Genomic DNA, 15423 nt, shown 5'->3' on the forward strand with positions numbered 1-15423 from the left:
TTTTTAAATGAAATATACCTTCCGGTAACCCACCTCGCCCAATGTGATACGGATCTGCATTTTTCTTTTAGACCTTATAGCCAGAACCTCCATCGGGAGCTAGCCATCAGAAGCAAACCAGCTACTAGCTATTTAGTCATTGTCAGCCACTGCCAGCCATCTTTACCCTCCACACAGACACCTGCCGTTTATTTAGCCTGGATAATACTTGACAGCCTGCCAGTATCAGACTGTTTTCTCTACTACAACGCCGGATTCCTGCCATAAGCCCTGGACCATTACTCCTGATCATCACAGCTAGCTAGCTACCTGCTACCGAGTGACCCAGCCCCGAAGCTAGCTCTGAGCCAGGCCCACCTCCCGGCCTACTCAGTGATAACTCGGCTACACCGCTGATGCCTCACGGACTCTACCCCAACACGGCTAGAATCCACTACTCCACCGGATTCCTTGCCGTAAGCTTTGCATTGTATAATCGCTGTTAGCTAGCTGCCACCGATTGGCTATAGTGGCTAAGGCTCCTGCCCCAAAGCTAGCACAAGTTAGCTGCGAGCCCGGCTAGCAGACAAAATTACTACAACTACAATACCTCTTTCGCCATCTGGCCTGGACCCTTTGTCGACACGGCGCCACACTGTACCACCACAACTGGTCTGCCGACAGAACTCCATCCGCTGTGCCATCAACCGGCCTTTGCCGGACGTCGGAGCAGACGCTTCTACTAACACCGGCCTTCTAACTTTAAACGCTGTGTTTCCCGCGTGCTAGCGTAGTAATGACTACCCCGCGGCTTACCTGTTCCATCTATTGCTGTTCACTTGGTTTCATGCATGTTAATATCAGAAGCCTCCTCCCTAAGGTTGTTTTACTCACTGCTTTAGAACACTCCGCCAACCCTGATGTCCTTACCGTGTCTGAATTCCAGTTTAGGAAGGCCTCCGAAAAATTCTGCGATTTCGATACCAAACTACAACATTTTCCGTCAAGATAGAACTGCCAAAGGGGGAGGAGTTGCTATCAACTCCAGAGATAGCCTGCAAAGTTCTGTCATACTTTCCAGGTCTATGCCCAAACAGTTTGAGCTTCTAATTTTAAAAATGAATCTCTCCAGAAATAAATCTCTCACTGTTGCCGCCTGTTATAGACCCCACTCTGCTCCCAGCTGTGCACTGGACACTATATGTGAAATGATTGCCCCCCATTTATCTTCAGAGTTCGTTCTGTTAGGTGACGTAAACTGAGATATGCTTAACACCCCGGCAGTCCTACAATCTAAACTAGACGCCCTCAATCTCACACAAATTATCTAGGAACCCACCAGGTACAACCCCAAATCTGTAAACATGGTCACCCTCCTGACCAACTTGCCCTCTAAATACACCTCTGCTGTCTTCAACCAGGATCTCAGCAATCACTGCCTCACAATCTTAAATAAGCATGCCCCATTCAAAAATTGTAGAACTATGAACAGATATAGCCCCTGATTCACTCGACTTCACTGCCATTGACCAGCACAAAAACATTCTGTGGCGTTAGCATCGAATAGCCCCTGTGATATGCAACTTCTCAGAAAAGTCAGGAACCAATATACACAGTCAGATAGGAAAGCAAAGACTAGATTTTTCAAACAGAAATTTGCATCCTGTAGCACTAGTTCCAAAAGGATTTGGGCCACTGTAAAGTCCATTTAGAATAAGAGCACCTCCTTCAAGTTGCCCACTGCACTGAGGCTAAGAAACTAAATAAATCCCTACCTTTCTAAAGTCTTCGAAAGACATTTACATTTACATTTAAGTCATTTAGCAGACGCTCTTATCCAGAGCGACTTACAAATTGGTGCATTCACCTTATGACATCCAGTGGAACAACCACTTTACAATAGTGCATCTAAATATTTTAAGGGGGGAGGGGGTGAGAAGGATTACTTTATCCTATCCTAGGTATTCCTTAAAGAGGTGGGGTTTCAGGTGTCTCCGGAAGGTGGTGATTGACTCCGCTGTCCTGGCGTCATGAGGGAGTTTGTTCCACCATTGGGGAGCCAGAGCAGCGAACAGTTTTGACTGAGCTGAGCGGGAACTGTACTTCCTCAGTGGTAGGGAGGCGAGCAGGCCAGAGGTGGATGAACGCAGTGCCCTTATTTGGGTGTAGGGCCTGATCAGAGCCTGGAGGTACTGAGGTGCCGTTCCCCTCACAGCTCCGTAGGCAAGCACCATGGTCTTGTAGCGGATGCGAGCTTCAACTGGAAGCCAGTGGAGAGAGCGGAGGAGCGGGGTGACGTGAGAGAACTTGGGAAGGTTGAACACTAGTCGGGCTGCGGCGTTCTGGATGAGTTGTAGGGGTTTAATGGCACAGGCAGGGAGCCCAGCCAACAGCGAGTTGCAGTAATCCAGACGGGAGATGACAAGTGCCTGGATTAGGACCTGCGCCGCTTCCTGTGTGAGGCAGGGTCGTACTCTGCGGATGTTGTAGAGCATGAACCTACAGGAACGGGCCACCGCCTTGATGTTAGTTGAGAACGACAGTTTGTTGTCCAGGATCACGCCAAGGTTCTTAGCGCTCTGGGAGGAGGACACAATGGAGTTGTCAACCGTGATGGCGAGATCATGGAACGGGCAGTCCTTCCCCGGGAGGAAGAGCAGCTCCGTCTTGCCGAAGTTCAGCATGAGGTGGTGATCCGTCATCCACACTGATATGTCTGCCAGACATGCAGAGATGCGATTCGCCACCTGGTCATCAGAAGGGGGAAAGGAGAAGATTAATTGTGTGTCGTCTGCATAGCAATGATAGGAGAGACCATGTGAGGTTATGACAGAGCCAAGTGACTTGGTGTATAGCGAGAATAGGAGAGGGCCTAGAACAGAGCCCTGGGGGACACCAGTGGTGAGAGCGCGTGGTGAGGAGACAGATTCTCGCCACGCCACCTGGTAGGAGCGACCTGTCAGGTAGGACGCAATCCAAGCGTGGGCCGCGCCGGAGATGCCCAACTCGGAGAGGGTGGAGAGGAGGATCTGATGGTTCACAGTATCGAAGGCAGCCGATATAGGTCTAGAAGGATGAGAGCAGAGGAGAGAGAGTTAGCTTTAGCGGTGCGGAGCGCCTCCGTGATACAGAGAAGAGCAGTCTCAGTTGAATGACTAGTCTTGAAACCTGACTGATTTGGATCAAGAAGGTCATTCTGAGAGAGATAGCGGGAGAGCTGACCAAGGACGGCACGTTCAAGAGTTTTGGAGAGAAAAGAAAGAAGGGATACTGGTCTGTAGTTGTTGACATCGGAGGGATCGAGTGTAGGTTTTTTCAGAAGGGGTGCAACTCTCGCTCTCTTGAAGACGGAAGGGACGTAGCCAGCGGTCAGGGATAAGTTGATGAGCGAGGTGAGGTAAGGGAGAAGGTCTCCGGAAATGGTCTGGAGAAGAGAGGAGGGGATAGGGTCGAGCGGGCAGGTTGTTGGGCGGCCGGCCGTCACAAGACGCGAGATTTCATCTGGAGAGAGAGGGGAGAAAGAGGTCAGAGCACAGGGTAGGGCAGTGTGAGCAGAACCAGCGGTGTTGTTTGACTTAGCAAACGAGGATCGGATGTCGTCGATCTTCTTTTCAAAATGGTTGACGAAGTCATCTGCAGAGAGGGAGGAGGGGGGGGGGAGGGGGAGGAGGATTCAGGAGGGAGGAGAATGTGGCAAAGAGCTTCCTAGGGTTAGAGGCAGATGCTTGGAATTTAGAGTGGTAGAAAGTGGCTTTAGCAGCAGAGACAGAGGAGGAAAATGTAGAGAGGAGGGAGTTAACAAAAAAAAAAGCCAAGTTAACAAACAGATCATTGACCATTTCAAATCCCACCCTTCTCCTCTATCCAATCTGGTTTCAGAGCTGGTCATGGGTGCCCCTCAGCCACGCTCAAGGTCCTAAGCGATATCATAACCGCCATTGATAAAAGACAGTACTGTGCAGCCGTCTTCAATGACCTGGCCAAGGCTTTTGACTCTGTCAATCACCGCATTGTTATTGTCAGACTCAATAGCCTTGGTTTCTCAAATGATTGCCTTGCTTGGTTCACCAACTAATTCTCAGACAGAGTTCAGTGTGTCAAATCAGAGGGCCTGTTGTCCGGACCTCTGCCAGTCTCTATGGGGGTCCCACAGGGTTCAGATCTCGGGCCAACTCTTTTCTCTGTACATATCAATGTTGTCGCTCTTGCTGCTGGTGATTCTCTGATCCACCTCTACGCAGATGACACCATTCTGTATACATCTGGCCCTTATTTGGACACTGTGTTAACAAACCTCTAAACGAGCTTCAAAGCCATACAACACTCCTTCCGTGGACTCCAACTGCTCTTAAATGGTCGGACGGTTCTGACTTAGGTATTTGTAGTTGTTCACATATTCTAAGTGTCTGGTTAGACTGTAAACTCTCCTTCCAAACTCAAATTAAGCATCAACAATCCAAAATTAAATGTAGAACTGGCTTCCTATTTCACAACAAACCTCCTTCACTCATACCCTCGTAAAACTGACCATCCTACCGATCCTTGACTTTGGCAATGTCATTTACAAAATAGCCTCCAACACTACTCAGTAAATTGGATGTAGTCTATCACAGTGCCATCCGTTTTGTCACTAAAGCCCCATATACTACCCACCACTGCGACCTGTATGCTCTCGTTGGCTGATACTCGCTACATATCCGTCGCCAAACCCACTGGCTCCAGGTCATTTATAAGTCTTTGCTAGGTAAAGCCCCGCCTTCTCTCAGCTCACTGGTAACCATAGCAACTCCTACCTGTAGCACACGCTCCAGCAGGTATATTTCACTGGTCATCCCCAAAGCCAACATCTCCTTTGGCCACCTTTCCTTCCAGTTCTCTGCTGCCAATGACTGGAACGAATTGCAAAAGTCACTGAAGCTGGAGTCTTATATCTCCCTCACTAACTATAAGCATCAGCTGCCAGAGCTGCTTATCGATCACTGCACGTGTACACAGCTCATCTGTAAATAGCCCACCCAACTACCTTATCCCCATATTGCTTTAGTTTTTTTGCACCTCAGTATCTCTACTTACACATCATCTGCACATCTATCACTCCAGTGTTAATGCTAAATTGTAATTATTTCATCACTATGGCCCATTTTTTGCCTTACCTCCCTAATCTTAATACATTTGCACACACTGTATATTGTTTTTTCTATTGTGTTGTTGACTGTATGTTCGAATGTGTAACTGTTGTATTTGTCACACTGCTTTGCTTTATATTGGCCAGATAGCAGTTGTAAATGAGAACTTGTTCTCAACTGGCCTACCTGGTTAAATAAAGGTGAAATAAATAAAAAGGTAAAATATGCGTAAGTGTAATGTACTTGAATTAATCCATGCCAGTGTGTTGTGTAATGTTGCCACTTATGAATTACAATTCTAAAAGCAATATAGCGTAGATCCTGTTATCCTCATTGTGCAATAGTTATTCAGCTACTGAGGAAAATATCAGTTCAATATAAAAGTGCTCCTTTATTAAACCAATGTGTTTCGGCATTAAAGCATTCATCATGGTGCATGTGTACAGGCAGAACAGGCCAAGTGTATAGTTCCCATTCTAAATGGGCATCTGCCCGCATCACAGTCCAACAGGCCAAAACCAAGCGACAGTGCTCCATGAAGAAGCAAGCCCATCTTTCAGCCTGATCTAGCGTCCCCCGTCCCTACTCATCACCATGGGCTACAGTAGATAAGTCCATACAAAGTGCAACATTTTCTGTCCGAGCCATAATCATGACTTCCATTCCCTGTTCTCGCTCTGTTTCCAGCTGAAAACCAAATGAAACATGAATTGAAAGGAATTTAACTAAATCGCCTAACTAACCATCTGGCATAGCAGGGGTGTGAATAATGTCCTTGTCCTTCTAAGACATTCTTCTGAATGGGATATCTAGTCAAAGACAGAGTAAGAAGGGGGGCAGAAACTGCTTCTCCAATAGAAATCCCCGATCAAGCTTGTAGGCGATGTCATGGTGACTTTGGCTAGCTAACTTCATGGGTAGGAACAAATCACCGGGTCTAACATTCGTCTTGTGCAGGCCGTCAAATCAAAGGCACTCCTTCGATATATAGTTGTTTTTGACGAAAATGAAAACTTGTCAGTTCGTCACTTTCACAGAATTAGAGTAATAACATGTTCAACTACTTAAGACATTGGCTCGAATCTAGGATGTCCTTTTAGAAACTCTATGGTCAAGTCTCGAGACGAGTCTAGTCCATTGAGGTAGCATGATGGTGGACCAGACAAGCATGGACTTGTCAGAATCAGGTATGTGCCACTTCTGTCAACCTAACTAACATTTCCATTCTCGTTTCACTAAGTTTTCTATCCTAATTTCAGGAAACTAGGCGTATGCCGCGGGTCACTACGTCACAAGAGAAAGGAACAAAGAACATTTGAACGTAAAATGTATTTATTTTCCTTCTGGAACATGTGAACTTTCATGTGCCTTAATTACAGATGTGTATGCCATCTGTAACTACGAATATATATTTTTTTAAATTACGAGCTTAGTTGGTTTAGCCACAGAAATGCAGAAACCTTTCCACTAGCCATGATTGGCTGAGATAATGAGTGGGCTGGACATGCCGAGAGATGAGTTTGGATTGGTCTGCCATATAGCACGCTTCTGTCTATTTGAGCTGGTCAGTATGTGTAGGTAATCCTGTCTAACGCAGCTTTTTTTATCTTTAGAACTACAGAAGTGTTGCTCTCCACTTTCTGGAGGACCGAGTTTTGAAATCAGTGGAATTTGAGTATGATAGCTAAGGAGAAAACACCTGTCTCCGGAATACATCTTCAAACTAAGGGCAACCATTGCATCCGAGACAGTGAGAGACGTCCATCCATGATGTACACTACCATTCAAAAGTTTGGGCTCACTTAGAAATGTACTTGTTTTTTAACCTCTTAAACCTCTTGAAACTCTGGGGGCAGTATTTCATTTTTGGATAAAAAACGTTCCCGTTTTAAACGGGATATTTTGTCACGACAAGATGCTTGACTATGCATATAATTGACAGCTTTGGATAGAAAACTCTCTGACATTTCCAAAACTGCAAAGATATGGTCTGTGAGTGAAACCCAGATAAAAATCCAATCAGGAAGTGCCCCATATTTTGAAAGCGCTGCATGCCAATGACTCCTTATATGGCTGTGAATGGGCTACGAATGAGCTTACGTTTTCTACGTATTCCCCAAGGTGTCTACAGCATTGTGACGTCTTTTTACGCATTTATGTTGAAGAATAGCCGTAAGGGACCACATTGAGCAAGTGGTCACATGATGGCTCCCGCAGAAAATCTTGCGTAAAGTACAGAAGTAGCCATTATTCCAATCGCTTCTAATGAGAAACAGTCTAGTTTGAGAAACAGATGCCTCACAAGTCCTCAACTGGCAGCTTCATTAAATAGTACCCGCAAAACACCGGTCTCAATGTCAATAGTGAAGAGGTCGTGAAGAATGCTTTTCTTCTAGGTAGAGTTCCTTTGTCCAGTGTCTGTGTTCTTTTGCCCCTCTTAATCTTTTACTGTTATTGGGCAATCTGAGATATGTTTTTTTCTTTGCAACTCTGCCTTGAAGGCCACACTTTAGAGGTTGTGAATGATGCTGAATGGGTGTAGACAAAGAATAGCTCTCCAGTAGGTACTAAAACATTCAAAGGCCATTTTCTCAAAAATGAAGTTACAAGTTCATCAACTTTCAAAGCAGAATTACTTTCCCATTGTTCCTCAAATGCAGTGTATGATATAACATTTTGTAGCTCTGTGTCTCTGCTTTTATCCAATGTAAAAAAACACCACTTCAAATTTTGCTACATAAGACCGAATCAAGGCGGTCGGTCACATATAATAATCCTGGAGTTACAGTAACTGGATGTGAGATTTATGAATAAAATGCAAGAGGCATTGTGTTGTTGTGTAATGTTGTCAGTTACTAATTTTAATTCAATAAGCGAAATTGTTAAGGTTTGACCACTTTCATATTTATCTCATTGTCCAATATTTATTCAGCCACTGAGGTAAATTCATGATTTTGGTTAATATTATTTTGAAGAAACAACTCTGTAAATAAGCAGTATCATGGGAATTCCAGCAGCCACTAACCCATCTCAACTTGTTGGTGTGATCATCTGCTCAGGATAAAAAATTGTGGGCATGCCAATGGCACGGTCTCCGACCAAACATTTGAGGCCCTACTCTTGGCCGCAGAGACAACATTATGATGTTTTAAATCTACTTTCCTGCTATTCTACACATTTTGCTATGGGGCAAAGAGAAAGATAGGAAATTAGCTTTTAAACTACAATTGTGCACATTTTGCCATGGCTTATGCAGTGTTCTTATGCTCAAACATAACAAAATCAATGGGCCATGACATGACACTTTTGGAATGTTAGATTCTCCAGGACTGTCTAGTTTTTAATTTGGTGGTTGTTAGTTCTCAAAGATAAATACAGCACTGCAATATCTAGATCAGGTTTTAGTTGTTTAAGTTTACATTGAAAATATGTTTTGTCATTCTGAAATAAAAAAAATATATATATTCTGGGGTGGCGGCAACAATTTAAATTGTTTAAACGATTTACATGAACAAAAAGGGGAAACACTGCACATTGATTCTGTTGAAGAATGGAGGGACTTGGAGCTGTCATAGTCAGATAACACACTTGATTAAAGGCTGATCCTTCACCTTGTTTGGTAAGGAATGGGACTATCGTTCAAGGAACAATCTGTATATCATCTACGAAATGACCATTGAACTGTAGGACATATTGCAAACTGTGGCTTTAAAACAAATAGCATCCATCATTACAGAATGAGTCTTCAAATAGGCCTATCGCCATGGTTTAGAATGAAATCCTGCCATTTACAAGGCCCTCACGAACCAGCACCTCAGGCCCTGAGGACCCTAGGGCTAATGAACAGAGTTCTGTGTGTGGCCTGGGTTCAACATCGAACATGGACAACTCAGTGAGAAATGAGCAGAGACCAAGAGACTATACCCATTGTATGGTAATGCCTGTGATGCGTCAGACACATAGGTCTGACTCATCCTTCAATTCCATCTGTGAAGGAACTTAGGATCATAAATATCGACCCACACACTATGGCAACTCAAGGCAGAATTGAGCTGAGTGGCAGTGCTATTCCTGATTTTTATATTTCAAGGTTGCTGAAGACATTTGTTTACAACTTAATATGCGTGTAAAGACACAAGACAACAATGCAGGTCAAAAAGATACAAACCTGTTTGTCCTTATTTTGTATCTTCATGTTTCTCTTCACCGTCGCTGCATCTATGACAGAGAAATATATTTCTTTATTAAAGTGAAAAACAAAACACACTAACCTTAATAGGACCTGGTCAAATTATTTGCAAATGGGGTGGGGGGTATTTCTAGTTGACTAGTCCTGTAGAAAGTTATTCTGCATAAAATATCATTGATATTAGTAATCTTAAAATGTAAATGAAACACAGCTGAAGGTAAAATACAATAAACAGGAGATCATTGGTTTGTCACATTTCTCCATCGATAGATTTGTGTTACACTACACCAGGCCTTTTTTTGTGAGACATTAAATCTAGGCCTCCATGATTGGGCACCATGAATAATTACAATGTAATTACTGCAAGTCTGACTCATGTGTCAACAAGTCTAGGCTATATGTGAAATAAAATGTGCAACTGAAGTTAGACACTTGTAAATTACAGCACAACACTTTGAAAGTAGTGAGCCAAACTAGGAAACAAACTACCGGATTAAAATAACCACCAAATGCATTATTGCTTTCTAAATTAAGTTTGCCCTAAACTAAAATCAGACAAAAACGTATTCGCTCATAGCGAGCTCTTATTTGGGGATAGCTTTTTTGTTTATAAGTTTACAAAAGGAACCTTAAGTGGTGCAGGGGGCTATTTTACCTGTGCAACCAGGGTCTTTGTTTTCTGTTGCACAGAGGCGCACCTGGTGTAGATCGCCTACAAAAAATTCCATAGGAATAATTTACCTACCGTTGGGAACGTGCCTTTAATGGTAAGGACTTGTGCTGGCTATCATTAAGTAGTAGCCTATAGAACAGAATTGCTACAAGTTGGCTGGCAAATTGATCGTTCTTATATGATTAAGAACGCGTTAATCATCAAAACATCTCCGCAAAAAAAAAACACTACATCGGCGGAAACCGTGTCCTATTTATATTAGCAATCTATCGAGCTAGCCAGTCTGCTAACTCTAATGTCACTGCAATGATGTTATATATTCCAGTCCTTACACGTGTTAACACCCCCTTAAACTCCTCGCAGGGACACCGCCGCTACCCCTCAATAAGACCTCACCTACCCGGGCAACACTCACCAGTCAGGCCATCAAGCTGCCGAACACTGGGTTTTACCCCCGCATTTATTTCCAAGGACACAAAACGCCATGACAGTTTAGAAAAATGCATACAAAATTTGAGGGGGGGTGGGAGACGGCGGAAAAAAACTCCGTACAATTTCTTAATCCTCTTAAAGCACAAGAGCAGAGGAGTTCATTCATGAGGGATGCACGAGTTCGAGACTCCCCAACCATACCACAACACAAGACCCAGCAATACAACACAGAGTAAAAAAAAAAAGTTAAAAAACCTACTTACCTAAAATGGCTACTGCTGCAGCCAAAATACAAACAGCTATTATTTGGTGAAGTTTAGCACTGTCCGCCTGCTACAACAGCCTAACCTTAATTGGACCCGTAACATTCTATTTTTCATTGGCTGCACCATAGCGCAGCTGGGTCGATGGATATTTCCATTGGTTCTCCAGCTGTCAAACAAGGAGTGCCGTTCTACGTTTGTCTGAGAGCTACATATTGCATATCTTTGCTATTTGGGATCACTGGGACGTCCATACCACCATATAAATTGAAATTGTAAATGTTTAGGGTTATGGCTAGGTTATATGTTTAAGGTAAGGGTAGGGGGTGAAGTTAGGATTTAGGATATGGACGTCCCAATGATCTAATATAGCACTAACCCATATTGCAAGCACCATTGTGCACTTTTAGTTATTAGCGTTGATGTGCACCCTTTATGTGATTGGTTGTATAGTAGTAATTCGCTTACCATAAAACCGCAGGAAAACCTCCTTTTTCGGCCATGAAAGTCACTCGGTTTTCGGTCCTTCGTTTAACACGTTTTTTTTCGTGGTCTCAATCTAATGGTTTCATTGCTGTACGGCTCTCCGGTGGTTTTATATTTCTTCTTCCTTGCATTCACCAATCATGGTGCTTTCGTTGAAGGAAAAAAAATGTAACATTCCACGTCTTTGCTCATGTTTAATTTCCCGGATGTGATATTTCCTGGATTATAACGCGTTGGCATTCTTTAGTATTTAATCAGCAAAATGTATTTTGTCCGTCAACTGCTGTGACGTCTTCAGAGTTAGTGCCACATTTTGTGATTCCCCATATGGAGTGGTTGTAGATTGCTGTGAGTTAAACCTACAAGTATCATTCAGTCATAACACTTAGTTTTGAAACATGTTTGTATAGGGACATATGTATGGTGAGGTGTCCTGGTTTACCTGGCTAATGCTCAGGTAGGTCACTGTCTAGTTTCTTAGCCTCCCCTTGCTGTAGGCTAGGGTTTACTGTACAAGGGAGATATACAGTGGCTTGGACAGTTCACCTCGATTATTGTCTGTCACTTTCTCTTGGCTATGCTATAGAGTCTGGTGAATAAACCAGTTGAATACAATGAATAAACCAGGTGAGTCGGGTGAGGTAAAATTATTTATTGCCTATGCCCCTCTCGACTGCAGGTAGATAGTAAATTTAAGTCTGTAGTCCTATTCCAGCTTCATTCTCCATTCTACTGGTATTCAGTAGCAAGCCCCCCCCCCCCCAAATACATATTACAACCTACATGTTGTGATAATTGCATTGTATGCACTATAACCTGTTAATTCATATGCCTTGCGCCCGTGTTATATAGGCTTACAGGTCAAGACAATAAGAAGACACAGTGACAGGATCAATTCAACCACACCTTTGTTTAATCACAAAACTGGATAGTAACAACTTTCCAGTGATATCTACAAAGGACATTGCATGTACAGTAACAGACATCAAGCAAGTTAATGTTTCTGACATAATTTTAATTTCAACATTTCAATATAGTCCAATCAACGTAAGCTAAATATGATGAGGCTGCCCATGGTTCCTATATCTGTGTGGGCGCGTTCGTGCAAGTAGAAAAACATGTTGACTCACCCTACTTGTAGAGAAAAGCCAATGCCATCCTCCTCTCTTTCATGTTGACGAAACGGTCTATCACTCTGTCATACAGTACACTCTTTTATTTGTTGTTGTCCTAAGCTAGCTGGCTAAAATGTTTGCTCGTTAGCCTAACTTCCATTCATGGGCAACTTTCGCTAGTTAACATTAGCCTTCTACATCTAGCTACATATTGAACTTCCATCCTCTCAGGCCAGGGGCACAACAATGTATTTATTATCGGTTGGATCTGAACCACATGTCCAAATCTCTATCTCCATGGATAATTTAGGAAAGGGACAATTTTAGCTAGCTGCCTAGCTAGCCACTGGAGGACAACAGCACAATGAGATGCAACAATTCAAGTTTCTGTCAATGACGTGTGCTCTCAATGGGATTTGATAGGAGTGATGTCAAAGCCAAGCTGGCTTCCCTTGACACTTTTTTTTGATGCACCAGGACCATTCACAGTTGAGGTCGCTAAGTTTAGCTCAATGCTGATTGGCACATTTTTTATACTTTTTTTGGTCAAGGAAGGCCAGATGCTCGCTGACTTCCCTTGGAAAATTATGAAACAGAGAGATTAAGATACATTCTTTTTTTTTTTCTGGGGGGGGGCGGTTCCCCTTGGCATCCATGATCCAGCCACTGCTGATATCCCAAATCCTGGTACTGTAAGCACATGACTAACTTCCTCTGGGATTCAATCAATCAAGCACCACATGCACCTTTGGTACCAGGTTAACAATTGTGCTGAATTCTAGGCCTATATGAAAGTATCCATTGTTAATGCATAACCACCTACTAACTAGATAAACTAAATGGAAACAGAAGGCCTGTAAAATGAAGTGCTACCAACCTACCCACACAGAAGCCCTTTCCCTAATGAGATGTTTCTTCTGAAAATAAATGACTTAATTTCCATCAAAGGATGCCGGAGTTATATAAAATTGCTTAATACAATCTTAAATATTGGGTAGCTGTTACAGAATGTCACTATAAGCATTGTTATTGTAACATTGTTACCACTTTTCATTATGTCACAATAAGCTTTGGTATTGTAACTTTGCTATAACTTTTTATAATGTAACAATAACAGTTATTTTAACATCTCTACCACTTTTCATGATGTCACAATAACAGTGCTTCTTGGTCAGTTTTTCTTATAAAATATAATGTGTTCTCGATGACTTACCTGGTTAGTTAAGGCAAAAACAAGTTTGATAGCTAGGGCATTCATAAAGTATTCATAAGCACTACATAAATACTTCAGAAATAATGTTGCCACCATTTATATACATGTTTGGGGAGTATCGAATTACATGTAATCCGTTGCATTAGAAAAAAAACAGTAACTAATCTGTTACACTACCAGCAAAAATATTGTAATAAGATTACAGATACTTTTGAAAAACTAGATAATTACTTCAGGATTAATTTTAAATTAATAAAGGATGTTTGCGAAGAAAACATATTTGACACTTCTCTGTTTTCTTAATGACAATCAAATCAGCATTGAAAAAAGGCGCAAATGTAAAATAAATTCACCTGAGCTAGTCTGACCACAAGTCAGAGACCACTATGATGACACACCAAATGTGTTTGATGGATTGCTGGAAAAGAGCAAGAATATGTTTTTGTAGGCTACAGTCCAAGCCATGTCTTCAAATGGTGTGACTGCTGTCGGCATCCAAAAATTATCCAACTTGAATAAACGCTTGGAGACAGCAGTGGTATAGTCTACGGCGATACGGATATCACTTATTATTGATATCTACTTACCGCATTGACGTGACCCACACTGCTGCGCTCTCATTTAGCTATTTGGGCCTTACGGATTGTGCTTGTTTTGGATGGCTGTTCACGCATCTAAATGTGTATTTGAACCCAATAATGGTTGAATTCAATAAATTTAAATTGCCAATCAATCAATGTTTTTTAAACCAATGGACAGCCATGCAACAGCTGCATAGTGCGGATCCCAGCCTATGGAATAAAAGTGGGGCTTTTATTGCTCAATCCAATTCATGCTGATAAAAAAAATCCATAGACCCGATGGACACATGCTCAAACCCATACCGTTTTGATAGACTTAAAGAGGCAATCTGTAGTTGCTCCATCCATTTTTGGATTTATAAATTATATATATATATATATATATATATATATATATATATATATATATATATATATATATATATATATATATATGTGTGTGTATATATATATATATATATATATATATATATGTGTATATGTGTGTATATATATATATATATATATATATATATATATATATATATATATATATATATATATATATATATATATATATATACAGTTGAAGTAAGAAGTTTACATACACCTCAGCAAAAAACATTTAGACTCAGTTTTTAACAATTCCTGACATTTAATCCTAGTAAAAATTCCCTGTCGTAAAATCAGTTAGGATCACCACTTCATTTGAAGAATGTGAAATGTCAGAATAATAGTAGAGAGAATGATTTATTTCAGCTTTTATTTCTTTCATCACATTCCCAGTGGGTCAGAAGTTTACATACACTTAATTAGTATTTGGTAGCATTGCCTTTAAATGAAAAAAAAAGGACAGCGGAGTCAATCACCACCTTCCGGAGACACCTGAAACCCCACCTCTTTAAGGAATATCTAGGATAGGATAAAGTAATCCTTCTCACCCCCCCTCCCCCCCCTTAAACTATTTAGATGCACTATTGTAAAGTGGTTGTTCCACTGAATGTCATAAGGTGAATGCACCAATTTGTAAGTCGCTCTGGATAAGAGCGTCTGCTAAATGACTTAAATGTAATGTAAATGTATCTATTTTGTGAAGAGCACCAGTCCCTCCTGCAGCAAAGCGCACCCACAACATGTGTCACGACTAGTCAAGGTGGGTGGAATCAGGCGCAGAGAGCAAATAATGAATAAAGGTTTATTCTCCGGTGAAAAACAATAAACACGGACAACCCCAAAATACAAACAGGGTGAAAAATATCCAAAACTGTCATGCAGGTGAATGAGGACCCAAAAGCGACTTGGCGAAAACAGAGTATTTAATCCAGAATAAACTTTACAAAACAAAAAGCATAATACTACACGTAAAGACGAGAACAGACTGGAGACT

At 41.9% G+C, this 15423-nt stretch overlaps 1 protein-coding gene across 1 annotated transcript in view; it reads right to left on the bottom strand.

The window, feature by feature from the left end:
- Window positions 1-10445, bottom strand: part of chd6 (chromodomain helicase DNA binding protein 6) — a 101252-nt gene extending 90807 nt beyond the window's left edge. The window contains 2 exon segments of the mRNA XM_046310144.1: window positions 9274-9323; window positions 10383-10445. Coding sequence (XP_046166100.1) covers window positions 9274-9300 — 27 coding nt within the window. The 5' untranslated portion in view covers window positions 9301-9323; window positions 10383-10445.
- Window positions 10446-15423: the final 4978 nt, after the last annotated feature.

Source organism: Oncorhynchus gorbuscha, linkage group LG18 (genome assembly GCF_021184085.1).
Source record: "Oncorhynchus gorbuscha isolate QuinsamMale2020 ecotype Even-year linkage group LG18, OgorEven_v1.0, whole genome shotgun sequence".
Classification (NCBI taxonomy): domain Eukaryota; kingdom Metazoa; phylum Chordata; class Actinopteri; order Salmoniformes; family Salmonidae; genus Oncorhynchus; species Oncorhynchus gorbuscha.